Below are 15,452 nucleotides of genomic sequence, written 5' to 3'. Positions count from 1 at the left end.
AAGAAAATGATAGGAAGGTGATGCAGTGGGGAGGCTGCTCATGTTAGTTAGAAAGCCCAGAAATTTGAGCTGAGGCCTCAATGTTGAGAAAGAATCAGCCACATGGGGGAACAGTATTCCCACTTTGCATAAAATAAGAAGGAACACCAGATACAAGGTTTGAGTATAAGGGCTTTGAGACCACACAGGTAGAGTGGGGAATTTAGAGAAATAGGCAGAGCCAGATCATTTAGGGCACTGGGTAAAGAGCTTACATTTTGCTTTAGTTGCAGTGGGAAACTATTAAAGTGTTTTAAGCAAAGGAATGATTTTAGATTTTTTTAAAAGATCATCTTGCCTGCTATGTATAGAACTGATTGCTGGACCAGCAGTGGTAGAGGCAGGGAGACTAAATGAGGAGGCTGTCACATTAGAGTAGGTGACAGAGGGGAAGGAGGCGTGCTCTAGAAACCGTGAGATGGGGACTTCCCTGGTGGCGCAGTGGTTAAGAATCTGCCTGCCAATGCAGGGGACACGGGTTCGAGCCCTGGTCTGGGAGGATCCCACATGCTGTGGAGCAACTAAGCCCGTGCGCCACAACTATTGAGCCTGTGCTCTAGAGCCCGTGAGCCTGTGTGCCACAACTACTGAAGCCCACCCACCCTAGAGCCCGTGCTCCGCAACAAGAGAAGCTACTGCAATGAGAAGCCCACGCACCACAATGAAGAGTAGCCCCCGCTCTCCTCAACTAGAGAAAGCCCGCACATAGCAACAAAGACCCAACACAGCCAAAAATAAATAAATGTATTTAAAAAAAATGGGAGCGCAGATATCTTTAAAATAGAAACAGTGAGATGATGAAGGTGATTGAATTTGAGATATATTTTGGAGTGAATGAGACTTACTGATGGATTAATAAGGGATATGAAGACTTGTTAGTTTTTGGTCAGAGCAGTCAGTGTGGATGATGGTACTTAGGGAGGGCTTTCAAGAAAGTGGATTTGGCAGGGGTAGAGTGGGGGTAAGAGGAAAGAACACAATGAATCTCTTTGGACTTGTTAGGTTTCAGATGCCTAACAGGAATCCAAAAAGAGATATCAAGAAGGCAGTCAAATACACAAGGCCCAGGTTAGAGAATAAAGGGTATACGTGGTACTTAAATTTAGTAGGCTGTAGCGTAGATGAGAAAACAGGAGGCAAGGACAGAGCCAGGGGCATCAAATTTAGAAAAATGATAGACTGATAAACTGGTGAGGTAAGAAGAAAACAAGGCCCATCTATGGAATTGAGAAGCCTAGAAGATGAAGTGTCTCAAGAGGGAGTGAAAAACTGTGTTGTATGGTATTTAGAGGTGAGTCACCTATACAGTGAAAATCATCCTTTCACTTCAGTAGTATCTGGTCATTGTCTGCTTCAATAAAAGTTGTGGTGGTGAATTCAAAAGCCTGATTAGGTGAGAAAAATGAAAAATGAGGAATAAGTAATTTTAAGTATTGATACATCTTCAGACTTGTGCTGCAGAAAAGGAGTAATAGCTAGAATAGTAGCTGGAGTAGGAAAGTGGATGATATTGAGGATATTTGTAAGCTTATGGGAGATCCCAGGGGAGAGAGAGAAACTGCTGAAGCAAATTCCAGAACAAGGTCATTAGGGAGGTGAGAAAGAAGAAAGAAAAAATTACCCATCTTTTCTCTAATTGAAAATTGCCAGGACTTCCCTGGTGGCGCACTGGCTGAGAATCCGCCTGCCAATGCAGGGGACATGGGTTCGAGCCCTGGTCTGGGAAGATCCCACATGCCGCGGAGAAACTAAGCCTGTGCACCACAACTACTGAGCCTGCACTCTAGAGCCCGCGAGCCACAAATACTGAAGCCCGTGTGCCACAACTACTGAAGCCCACGTGCCTAGAGCCCGTGCTCCGCAGCAAGAGAAGCCACCACAATGAGAAGCCCGCACACTACAATGAAGAGTAGCTCCCGCTTGCCGCAACTAGGGGAAGCCTGCGCGCAGCAACGAAGACCCCACACAGCCAAAAATAAATTAAAAAAAAAAAAAGAAAATTGCCAGACACTACAGGTACCAGTTCTGGACCCACCTTACTTCAGCTTATAACAATCTGCACTTTATTTTCTTGAGGAAGAGTAAGCATCTTCATACTTCCACCATCTACAGTAAGTGGCAAAGTAGACTAACACAGGGCAAAGAGAGGGGAGAGTTCATACTGTAGTTCAGGTGTCCATGTTTCCCTCTCCCATCCTCCAAGCCAAGTTGTGTCTCTGAACTCAAGTAGAAGCTTAATTACTTTCTCTTTTATGCAAACTCCAAGATACTTTGTTATTCGTAGTAATAATAGGTGTGTTATTTTAAGGTTTAAAATACTGATAAGACTTCTGTCATCTTCCTTTGTCCTCTTCTTTCCCTTAACATAGTTTTTATTTATTGTCATTTCCAGTTACTTTGTTAGAATCCCACTGTAGGTTGGTCACAGAGATTTCAAAGTCATTTCTCCAGTTCTATAATGGTACCTCAGTCTAGATAACAGGTAACTGAAAGGTTGCCTCAGTATTGATACTTTTGTATATTGAATCATGTTTTAAATGCATCACTGTTGAGCATTTAAACAAATTCAATTACGAATAATTTATAAAGCACAATAAATATTTCTCCACAACTGTCTTTAGAGTAAAGAAAATGACTGACACACACTGAGTTTGAGCATATCATGATTCACTTGTATTTCTAAACAGTGCCTGGGGCGAATATGCATTTGAGCAATTCTGTCAATCCTCTTGGCATTCAGGTGCCACTTTTCTGATTGACATCAGAGAAGATTTGTGTCATCTGGAAGGATAGGATTTTATGGGAAAGCAGATAATAATCATTCTTGGCTCTAGAGAGACACCATATTAGTCAAACAGGAAGGAAAATGACATAAAAAATAGACACATCTCAGCTAAAGGTCAAACTTCTCCTCTAAATCTAAACTTACATATCACCGTTTATTCATTCAACCAACACTTCTCTGTGAGTCTCTTATTTTCTGGGCAATGTAACTCAGGATTTCACTACATGAGGGAACATCTCTAGCCCCCAAATATTCCAGGGAAGGAGAGAGATGAGTAAACTAATGATTATGCCATGTAATAAATGAGAGGCAAAGGTACAAAATATGGTGGGGCTGCAGATAAAAGACAGACAAGTAATACAACTTGAGGGTGAAGCAAGTAACAATGTTTAACCAGAGAAAAGAAACCTGAGCACAGCCTTGAAAGATGACTAGGAGTTAGTGATGCAAAAAGAGAGGTAAAGAGTGTTCTGGGCAGAGAAAATGATCCATGGATGTAGAGGCAAGAGAGCTGCGAATTCCAAGGTTTTTGAAGTGGCTTCCAAGATCAAAGGAAACTAAGATATATTTAGACAATTGAACAAACAGTACCACCCCTGTTGTGCTTCAAAGGAGATAAGGATGACGGCTAGAAAACAGAGATGTAACAGTCAGCTCTGATGGATCTTGCATAATCTGGAAAGGGAGGCAAGAAATAAGATATCAGGACTCTCCAGGATCACCCAGGACACAGGCAGAGGGAGAGAGAAAATCATCAACATTGTGAATTTAGCACTTTGAGATGCTGGACTGGGTTACAAAGGCTGGGTTATCAATTCTCTTTTATTCTGGAAACAGTAAAGACCTCTCAAGGTCCCTGATCTCTTTGTGGGTCTATGTTCCCTGCACTGACTTAGAAAAGATGATGATCTTTGGTGGTTCTTCTCATTTTAAAGCCCAAAGGCCTTTGGTGTGATATGCGAGAGTTTAAAAAAAATTAAAATGCCAATGGAGGCTAAATAATGCTAACAGAATGAATATATATGGACAGTAAGTAATTCCAGAAAGAGATTATTCCAGAGTTCATATAGTAAGTTGGATGGAAACCCAGAAAATCCATTTAATTTGATTTAATTCTTTTTAGCACTAGATATGTTAGCGATTAATGTTTCCCTTTCAAGACATGATGTGATTGTATATGTTTGTCACAGTGGAGAAGAAAAATTAGTGAATTCATAAATCAGTACACTCTTTATACCTCTTTTATAAAGAGCAATTATTTGTGGTTTAAGGACTGCAGAGAGATATTAGAGTGTGCAAGTTTGGGCTGAGCCTGACTCTTTCCTTTAAAATAAAATTAAACACAAGTAGCTATATTCATAAATATTAAAAATTTAGTCATATTCACAAAAGACTGTAAGGAAGACAGACCACCTCAATTAAACAAATTATCAACTTTCAAAATAGAACGAGAAAGACCTTTAACTCACTCTTGCACCTTAATACATGGCATTCTGTAAACTGTACAGGAGTTTGAATTAAGTGAGCTTTAAGGTCCCTTATAAACCAAATGATAAAATCATAAGTGCACTAATTAGCTTTTGGTGGACCTTCAAACTTAATATTTCTGCCTTATCTGATTATCACTAGGCTTGAATGGATACAGGCAATGATGTGACAAGTGAGTTCACAACAGGGCCAGATGCAATCCAAATCTTAAGTTTGAAAATTAACCAAACAGTTCATTTTTCATTTCATAATAAGTGACAATGCTCACATAGACCATCCTGAATGAACATAGGTCTGTTCATTCAGGATTCATCATTCTGGACCTGAAGTCACCAGAACTGCTTATAGAGGCTTTAAGAGTTTGAAGGCTCTAATTCTACTTCCTCTAATTCATGAGAAAACACTGCCTCTGTGACCAGAGACTTTGAAACTAAATTCAATATTTCTAATGCCTTCTTATTTTGAACCACGATTTGAAAGGTACAAAGAATTAACAATGCTAATGTGTGCCTATTAATGCAAGTGAAATAAAATGTATTGCAGCAAAGCTTAATCATAATGAATAGATCACAAGTTTTGAAATAAGGTGGTAAGATGGAAATTTACTTAGATACTATTTAAGGTCATGCTAATACTATTTCTAGTATTAAACTGGTCAGTGTCAGGTAGCAAGCAATGAATGTGAGTCCATTTAATTTTTCAAAATTTTCAAATGAAATAAGAAGCCATTATGCGACTAAATTGATTTTATAGATTTTATGATATTATAGAAATTAATCTGGAATGCTAAACCAGAATATACGAAAGCCATGTTACATCACAATTAGTTGAACCATGGTTTAAATGTACAAAACATGTACTTGTATCAATTAAAAAATGGCTTACAGAATCGAGAAAAAAGTTTATGTCAACTGTGGTGTCAGTTAATAGAAATAATCAACATTTAGCTGACTTTTCATTCTTAGTATAATAAAGCCAATTAGTATGTGACATAAGCCATCTCTTAATAATAGTTTCAAGCTGCATTGACATAAAATAATCAAATTTCCATAGGAAATTTAACTTGCATGCTAGACAGTTTATCTGGTGCACATTCCAACAGTTCCCATTATAAGAAAATATGCTGCAGTTTGTCACTGAGAGAGTGTCTATAACAATAGTTTGAATACTTCAATAAGAAGAGTGGCCCCCACTTGCTACGGCTAGAGAGGGCCCTCGCACAGAAACGAAGACCCAACTCAGCCATAAATAAATAAATAAATTTAAAAATAAATTAAAAAAAAAAAAAGGGACTTGATTCCATGGGCTTTTAGGATTACTTGCAAATAACTGGAGCTATAAATTTTAATCTACAAATGTCAAGACTAATGCACATTATATTCTTACCAAGTGGAGGGAGCAGTATAGAGTACTGGCCCAAAGCACAGGCTTTCAAGTCTTACAAACTTGGATTTTGGACCCAGGCTCTATTTCTCAGTAGCTGTGCAACCTTGGGGAAATTACTCACTCTTTCTGAGCCTCATTTTTGTCATCTGTTAAAGGAGGCTAATCATCGTAATCACCTCATGAGGTCATTGTGAGGATAAAATAAGACAATATGCAAAAAGCACTAGGGCCATTGGTAGGTATTAGCTTTTCATTTGTATTATTATTAGATTACAATTACTGGGCAGGGACTATGCCTTATGTTTGCCTGAATCCCTAATGCAACCGCAAAAACAGTTAATTTATTTAAAAGCCTGGGCTTCTAAAGGAATAAGCTTTAATTTTCAGAAAGAAAAAGACTTCTATATAATATAGGTCAAATGAGCTGTGCAGTAATGAGAAACAGCAAACTTCCTGCAGCCTCCTTGGCTGAGGAGAAGCGATAGCAGTGTAGGAAGCGGTTCTGAGCCCTTTGAACACCTTTAGCAATCAGCAGACTTAGGAATAGAAGGGAATTTCATCTCATTAAAAGTAGTGGAAATATTATGCTCACTTGAGCTTTCTGAGCTTTGGCCTAGAAGTCAAAACTAAATGGGTTTGCTTGCCCAGGCAAGAGCTGAGAGAATTTCATCTTTTCTTCTCTCTTGAAGCAAACCCAACCTCATTACCTCTTTTCTTCTGTCAGGGAATATCTCAAAGTATCTGACAAGCTCGTTGCTGCAATGAATTCTGTTTTTGAAACTTTTACTGATCCCCAAAATAGCTGAATCTGTGCTCTTGGGAAGAACAAAGATTGATGGGGGATCTCCAGCAACTGGCGCCCAAAATTCCTTAACTCGTGATGTCACACTGGAGCTAGTTACCAAAGAAAGAAGTTTTTTGCTTTGGGGGATTTTTTATGGTGGGGGGGTGTGCTCTGCTGTGAATATGATGTCTTCCAAATAAATAGCGGCTCCCATCCTGAGATGGAGTTGCTCTTTTCCTGCTAAGGAGTTGGTATAATTGGTATTTGTAAAAGATATTTATTGCAGGGACCATTGGGTGAAAAGAGAAAGGAAAAAGAGCAAGAATAGCAAAGAAAAAAATTGTATCGCAATCACTTTAGCAGGCATGTCCAACACAATGACTTAACTCTAAGAAAACTGTAACAACTGTTACTTACTGGGCCTTCACTCTGGGCCAGTTACTTTCCATGCATTATCACATTCTCACATTTAATTCTCTAAATGAACCTGTAAGGTAGGAGGTAGTATTTTCCTCATTTTAGAGATGAGAAGTTTATGACTCAGAGACACTGAGTGACTTGTTGAAAGCCACATGGCTTGTAAATGATGGAGCCAGAAGCTAAGGATAGGTTGCTAGGACTACTAAGTCCTAAGCACAATACTTACTGTCCCACAAAAGGAGAGAAAAGCTCAGCTGACTGAAGACAGTGGTCCAGCCAGAAGGGACAGTTTAGGATTTGAGCAAGAACATTGAAGATACTGCAAAAGGGGAGGGTAAAGAATCAAGCAGAGGGGACTTCCCTGGTGGCACAGTGGTTAAGAACCCACCTGCCAATGCAGGGGACACGGGTTCGAGCGCTGGTCCGGGAAGATCCCACATGCCGCGGGCAACTAAGCCCCTGTGCCACAGCTACTGAGCCTGCACTCTAGTGCCCACAAGCCGCAACTACTGAGCCTGCATGCTGCAACTACTGAAGCCTGTGCACCTAGAGCCTGTGCTCCGCAACAAGAGAAGCCACCGCAATAAAAAGCCTGTGAGCTGTAACGAAGAGTAGCCCCCGCTCACCGCAACTAGAGAAAGCCCGCGTGCAGCAACGAAGACCCAATGCAGCCAAGAATAAATAAATAAATAAACAAAATTTAAAATAAAAGAATCAAGCAGAGGGAATGTAGAAGCAGGTAGTGGCTCCAACCATTCATCTGGGACTAGGAAGATTGTACCTAGTCAAAGAGGAATGGATGGTCAAAATGAAACTACATTTTTAGTTAAATGTGTATGTTTTAAAAAATCAGTATTTGTGTTTACCTATATATAGTGATTAATCATTTTTATACACATCCCTTATTTTTTCTGAAGTCCCAGTTAGAGAGTGCTTATACAGTGCAAATATGTGCATCCACCTACCCTACTAATCATAATTATTACACTTTTCCTGGGATACTCTTTCCCCTTTCCTAGTCTTGCTACACCTTATTAGTTTCATTTACAGTAATTTCCATAATTATAATTATATTAAGTGTTTGTCTACTTATCTGTAAATTGTCTATCTCTCACCCACTGTATAGACAACAGGAAATTTTTACAGAGTATGGCTCACAGTAGGAGCTTAAAATTAATTTTCTTGATTGAATGAATGCTCAGTCATGGGTTCTATTTCCTGATTGATTAGTAAATGTTCTTTACATTTTGTGACCATTAACTCTGTCAAATATGTTGCAAATATTCTTTTGTTTCTCATATTTTTATTTTTTTGTTTGTTTGCTTATGAGAGGTGTTTAATGCTGGAAATAAAGCATATTGTAATATTTAGTTTAATGTATTTCTCTTTATCATTGTGATTTCTGACACATTTACCTATATGCTCTAACTTTTAATGATTTGACATTGTACTTTTAGCTCTTAAATGGCCTGGAATTTATTTTTAATATATGGTAGAACTAGGACTTTGAATGATATTTATTTTCCCAAAAAATCTATTTTCTCAACTCTTAACTTCATATGTTTCTTCTATATTCCTTTATAATTTTCAGTGTATAGTATTCAATATATTAATATAGTATATTAAATCAATGTACTTCTTAATGTGCATTAACATCTGTTCTATTTATTTACCGGTTAATCCTTTTGTTAATACTTACCTGTCTTAATTATTATGGTTATATAAAAATTGCATTTTCTGTTGTGTTCTAATATCTCTTAAGGCACAGCCCCTCTATCTTTTTATTTTTCCACATTTTCTTACCCTTCTCGCCTGGTTTTTGTTTCTGTGGAATTTTAATCTTTTACTAGTTGTAAATCCACTATGCTCCATAACAGCTAAAGCAATCTTCCCTTACACAACTGAATAAATCTCTGACACTTCTGCAATTCTCTGACACTGGCAACTGCACTGCTGTCTTGGCAACTCCTCTCTCCTTCCAGCTCTGCACTTGACTTGTTGAGATTTCATTCCATGAGTGCATTTCAACATGGCCATTTCCCATCCACACTTCTGGCCCATACTTTTGGGAATGTCAGCCCCCAAATAATGTAGAAGCAGATTATGATGGGAATAAAACCCTAAAACTCAGTGGAGTGGAGATGCGTGTTATCTTGCTTAGAAATAAAGACTCAATTCAAAGTATAGGAAAATTACATTAGAAAATTCCTTAAGTTAGCAAAAACATAGAAATGACCTAAGTGTCCATCAAAAGATGAGTGGATAAAGCAGATGTGTGACACACACACACACACACACACACACACACACACACACACACACACACAGTGGAATATTACTCAGCCATAAAAAAGGATGAAATCTTGCCACTTGTGACAACATGGTTGGGTCTAGAGGGTATTACGCTAAGTGAAGTAAGTCAGACAGAGAAAGACAAGTACCATATGGTTTCACTTATATGTGGAATCTAAAAAACAAAACGAATCAACAAACAAAAACAAAGCAGAAACAGACATAGATAAAGAGAACAAACTGGTGGTTGCCAGAGGTTGGGGTGGAGGTTGGATGAAATAGGTGAAAGAGACTAAGAGATACAAGCTACCAGTTATAAAATAAATAACTTATGAGAAAGTATTAGACAGCTTAAGGAATATAGTAGTCAATAATACTGTAATAATTTTGAAGGGTGACAGATGGTTACCAGACATATTATGGTGATCATTTCATAATATATTTGAATGTCAAATCACTGTTGCACACCTGAAATTGACATAATGTTGTACATTAACTATACTTCAGTTTTTAAAAATTACCTATTTAATTTGGCATACATGATTTTGTGTATATAACTGTGTACAATAACATGTATTTATTATAATACATAATACCTATATATAATAGTCATAGGTAATAAAGAATACACTCACTTAGGATAATTAGAATTATCAGTACTACTTAATTTTTCTCTCCCCCTACCTCCTCCTGAGCCTATATATTTTAATTTATATAAATTGAATGCACTTATGAAGCAGTTTTTACTGTCAGCATGGTTGAGAGAGGCTTCCTGACTCAAGTTGTTTTGTTATTGGATCTCTGATTTAGGAGATAAACAATGTAGAAATTTTTTTTTAAATTATACCTTCCTTCAGGCCATGGGTTGTTCTTCTGCAAACAGCAAACTATCTCTCAGACATAGATTTTGATTCTCAGTTTCATTTGATAGGTCTGGTTTAATTTTTGTCCCAGATTTTGATGAAAGTTTTACTATTAGGCTTGAATTTTTTGTTTTAAGTTTCCATATCTGTGTGTGTGTGTCATGCACACACACGTACACGCACCTTTCCCTTGATTATTATATGGAGAGAAATTAGGAGATTTTGCTTCTGAGGCTGCCAGATAAATATAATATCACTAGATGTTTCTAAACTATTATTTAATAAATATTTATTTGAAGAATTGTGTTCCTTAGATTTGTGTAAGGATTAACTTCCACATCTAGACTTTCTTACTAGAATTGTTTGTAGGGATGAGTGTGATTATACAGATCACATAATCCACAGGGAGGGGCTTTCATTTTACTCCTCTGTCACTCTCTCATGCCAAATGCATTTGTCTCTCTGGTGCTGAATGCTCAATGTGATTAGCTAATTTTACTTCCCTATTTAGCAAGAGGAGAACATTTTCATCTCTGCCTCCATTAGAACATGATCCTCACATACTGATTTAATGAATCTCTCTGTAGGAAGTGGATAGATGGGCCTTTGTCCCCACTGGGGGCAAAATATTGGGTCGTACAGCTCTGCTGGAAATAGTTTTCTTCTCAGTCTTTCAGTGACAAGATTATGATCATAGCCCAGGATGGACAAAAGAAAATTCCAGTTGATAAGTACTATCTCTGGTTAACTAATAACTGTGTTAGAAGAGATGATTGAGATATGGTCCTTATCCTAAAGGAGCTTCCAGTCTAGTGTGGGAGATAAGCACTTAACCAAATAACTAACTTACGGTATGAAGGGTGCTGTAATAAAGGGATGAACAAAATGAAACCCAGACACAGACATGAGACGATTAATTCTGCTTGGGCAACAGTCAGAGAGGCAGTCAAACAAAAACCCAGTTCACCATTGCAGGAAATCAAAAGGGCAAAAATACTGCGAGAAAAAAAGCTCAGCAGCAGAAACAGTAGTAAGTGGAACGTAAGCTAATTTCTGGAAATCTGCATGTAAGAGTTGAGTTCTAGGCTGAATATGAATATAGGCAAGTACATTCACAGGTGGGGAATTTAGCGTATCAAATTTGTGTAGATGTGAACATGCTCACTCTGACACAAGAAAAATAATTTGTCTACTATGACCTGTCTTGGGGTACATGTTTGGAGTGTTACAGGTGAAGTTTGAAATTTGTCCTATGGGTGATTCAGAGGTTATGGTGCAGAAGAATGATATGGTCATATTTATGTTTTAGAAAGAAAACTGGCAACAGAATAGGGAACTGAGGCCAAGAAAACAGTTGGGAATAATTTGTTCCTGCCAGCTAAATGTATAGCTTGCCTTCCATTGCTCACTGACTCTGGAAGAGGGTTGAGGCACAGGAGGATATAAAAAGGAAGGAAGGGAAGAAAGTTAAAAGAGGAGGAAAGAAAGAACTCTCTGGAGCAATTTATATTCATCAGTAGTAAGTGAGGAAATGAAGCTTCTGATCCTTTATCTTATATGGCATCCCAAGCCTAGAAACAGGAACTACCTACCTCCTGGTTTTTTGACACCTTTCTCCTTTTGCTTCTTACATCTGACCTTGTCACTAAATTTTAATTTTAAAAAAACCTTTTTTTTAATCACTCTTCCTATCATTACCAACACTGGCTTCCAGCTTAAACCCTTAGCACCTTATCGAAATCCTAGAAGGCTTATTTTCCCTCTCCCTTTTGAATACTACCCATAGATGATCCTCCAAAAGCTCTGGTTTTATCATTACAAGTCCTGCTCAAAAGCTTAATTTAGAAGGACAAAAGTCAAGTTATCAAAATAACTTTTAAGACTACCTCTTCCTTACCATTATGATTACTCTCATTTACTGCCTTTGGTAATAGTTCTTCTCCCATAAATTCCTTTGGAATCCTCACTCCTTATTCTACACATATCAGAATGCTTTTAACCCTTCAAAGAGTTCAAAGTTCAGCTCAAACTCTATTTCTTGTTATACACTTTTTGGTAGATAAAGGAAGGCCACACTTCTTTCCTTTTGTACAAGGGCATGAAATTTTACTGCGAAAGCCCTCCTCATGTTATTGACTTGAATGTTTGGCAAGTTCTCAAAAATAGTTCAATAGTCTAATAGCTCCAAAATAGGACCATATTTAGTCAATTTGGACTGTGTCTATTGTACACTACCTTGTGTAAAGCATTGTGCTAACCATCCTCAGGATGTCAGTGTTAAAGGATAAATGTGTCAAATGTCTACTCTCAGAACAATTAACAGATTCATTCATTAGAGGACTATTTCCACATCATCTATATGATTAATAGTTTGTGATTTTTCAAATAAGATACTTTTCTTTCATTGAGTTGGTGAGTTCTATAAGTAGATGAAATTGTGGTGGAAGTTACATAAATGTGTTTAAATGGCACACATTTCACCCTTCACAGCAAGAATCCAGTCTCAGTAGATACAGAAATGCAATCAAACCTTCAATATTAGACTATGTATTTAATTTTTATAAGTATATTGTTAATTATTCCATATGTATTAGTGTATTTAGGCTGCTGTAACACAGACTGGGTAGATTGTAAACAACAGAATTTCATTTCTCACAATTCTGGACGCTAGAATTTCAAAATCAGGGTCCCAGCATGGTGGCAGACTGCCAGCTTCTCACTGTGTCCTCATATTGTGGAAGGGGTAAGGGAATTCTTTTGAGCCTCTTGGACATTAATCTCATTCATGAGGGTTCTGCCCGCATGACCTAATTACTTCCCAAAGGCCCCATCACCTCATACCATCACATTGGGGATTAGGATTTCAACATACGAATTTTGGGGAACATAAACATTTAAATATAGCACCACATATATTAAATGTGCCTTCCTCAGGGGCTAGAAGTTTGGGAAACTATGATGCATCCTTTTTCCACACCATCCTTAATACAAGCACCTGCACTGTTTTAAGATTTTTCTACTAGTAGTTTTAAAGGAAAGCAAAAGTAATTTCTTTAAATTATTTCACCTGACAGGAAAATTGAACACATGAGTTAAGAAGAGGGATAGTCAGAAATGGGATGCCTAAAGGAGACTGTCTGTAGGAAGTAGACAAGCCTGATAAAAATTTAAGATTAAATGTATAGTTGTGTCACCCCTGACATTTACACCAAGAATCATCTGCCCTCTGGTACTCCGAGCAAAAATTATAAGGAAATCAGCTGTAAGGAATCAATTCCATTAGACAGGAAACATAGCTTTCAAAATTATGGGAATTTTATCCCAGAGGCAGTTGAATATCATAGGGAAAAATAAAAGATGAAGCCTCATAAGAAAGCAAAAGTACCCTATATTATAATCTTTGGCCATTACTTTCTAATTCTTCTTTTTCATATCTTTAAATACAGAATCCCCTTCACCTCCAACTGAGTTTAGAAAATTCATTAAGTTCTGATGCTGATGTCACTGTCTCAATCCTGACCATGAACAACTGGTACAATTTTAGCTTGTTGCTGTGCCAGGAAGACTGGAACATCACCGACTTCCTCGTCCTTACCCAGAATAATTCCAAGTTCCACCTGGGCTCTATCATCAACATCACCATCAACCTCTCCTCCACTGAGGACCTCTTGAGCTTCCTGCAGGTCCAGCTTGAGAGCGTTAAGAACAGTACGCCCACAATGGTGATGTTTGGCTGCGACATGGAAAGTATCCGGCGGATTTTCGAAATTACCACCCAGTTTGGGGTAGCAGCCCCTGAGCTTCATTGGGTGCTGGGGGATTCCCAGAATGTTGAGCAACTGAGGACAGAAGGTCTGCCCTTAGGGCTCATTGCTCATGGAAAAACAACACAGTCTGTCTTTGAGTACTATGTACAAGATGCCATGGAACTGGTTGCAAGAGCTGTAGCCACAGCCACCATGATCCAGCCAGAACTTGCTCTCATTCCCAGCACGATGAACTGCATGGATGTGGAAACTGCAAATCTCACTTCAGGACAATATTTATCAAGGTAGGATGCAAGACCTGGTTTACATCCCCAGTCATAGGACTGTGATAGGAAATAAAATCTCCCTATCTATCCCATTTGCAGAAAGCACATGGCATATAGTGGGGAATCCTCAGTCCCACTTTTAAATCCTGGCTTAGTCCCATACTAGCTATGTGTTCTTGGCAAGCTATTTAAAAACTCTGAGCCTCAGTTTTCTCACTAGTAAACTAAGATAATATTAAATAGCTTGATATATTATAATAAAGACACCACAAAATTCTATATGAAAAGTACCTAACACTGCTCAGCTCATAGTAGATGCACAACAAATGTTTCCATCCCTGCTCACTCTTTCCTATATCAACAGACTTGGACAAATCTCTCTAAATCTATACAGAGAAAAAAATTAGTCACGCTGGAGATAGACTTTTCTCTCTACTCCCAGGCTATGATGAATAAGGCAGAATAGAGAAGTGACTAAAGACATAGACCCTGGAGCCAGACTCCCTATGCTTGAATTTTAGCTTTGCATGACTTGGTCAAGTGATTTAACTTCTCTGAGCCTTAGTTTCCTATGTCCTATACCCATTTATGTAAAAAGATATAACAGTAGATCCTACTATCCATGGAGGAGTTGTGATAGATAGATGGTAGATGATAGGTAAGTAGATAGATAGATAGAACTAAGAGTTCCACAAGAGTAAAATGTATATATATATTTTTTATGTTTTTTATATATATATATATACTTTTTAAAATTAGCTACCTTTCTTTTCCAGTTCCTCAATCTGGTTCAGAATCTAGAATGAAAAAGCCTGTTTAAGTTAAAGAATAATTCATCCTATAGACATGGTTTTCATGATCCCTGGAAAAAGGAGAAATCCTTAAAGGATATTTTACAGGGGTCTAGATTTTTTTCCTGAAAAGGACTACCTATGGTCAGAGAGCCAAATCAGAGAATTATTGCTGTTTCAGAGATGAAGGCTTAGCTATAGTCTGGCCCCATTTTAGGAAGTCCTCTTGGAACAGGGCCATCTGACTGTGTTGAGGAGCACAAGGTAACCTCATGGTGTCTTGCCTTTTAAAAGACATGAACGTTTGAGGAAAGATCAGAAGGTGCCAAGCATTTTACATTTAATTTCACATGTATGCATTGAGAACCTACTATGCGCAAGGCAACATGCTAAATGCCATATATATGGCAGAGTTTAAGCACAGCCTACACACTCCTTAAAGAATGTTAATAAAATAAAATATCTCAAAAACTCACTTATTAGGAATCTATAAATGATAAAATTAGATGTCGTATCATCAACTGAACTTTCCATTTTTTCCATAATGTATTTGAATTTCCTCAAGATTAAA

The 15,452-nt window shown here is 37.9% G+C and overlaps 1 protein-coding gene across 1 annotated transcript in view; it reads left to right on the top strand.

Moving 5' to 3' along the window:
* Positions 1 to 15,452, top strand: part of GRIN3A (glutamate ionotropic receptor NMDA type subunit 3A) — a 143,661-nt gene that overhangs the window by 26,428 nt on the left and 101,781 nt on the right. The window contains exon 2 of the mRNA XM_065878977.1: positions 13,504 to 14,108. Coding sequence (XP_065735049.1) covers positions 13,504 to 14,108 — 605 coding nt within the window. The remainder of the gene's footprint in view (positions 1 to 13,503; positions 14,109 to 15,452) is intronic.

The sequence above is a fragment of the Phocoena phocoena genome, chromosome 6, assembly GCF_963924675.1.
Source record: "Phocoena phocoena chromosome 6, mPhoPho1.1, whole genome shotgun sequence".
Taxonomy (NCBI): domain Eukaryota; kingdom Metazoa; phylum Chordata; class Mammalia; order Artiodactyla; family Phocoenidae; genus Phocoena; species Phocoena phocoena.
The sequence above is the reverse complement of the archived record's forward strand: the minus strand, read 5'-3'. Positions and strand labels throughout refer to the sequence as shown.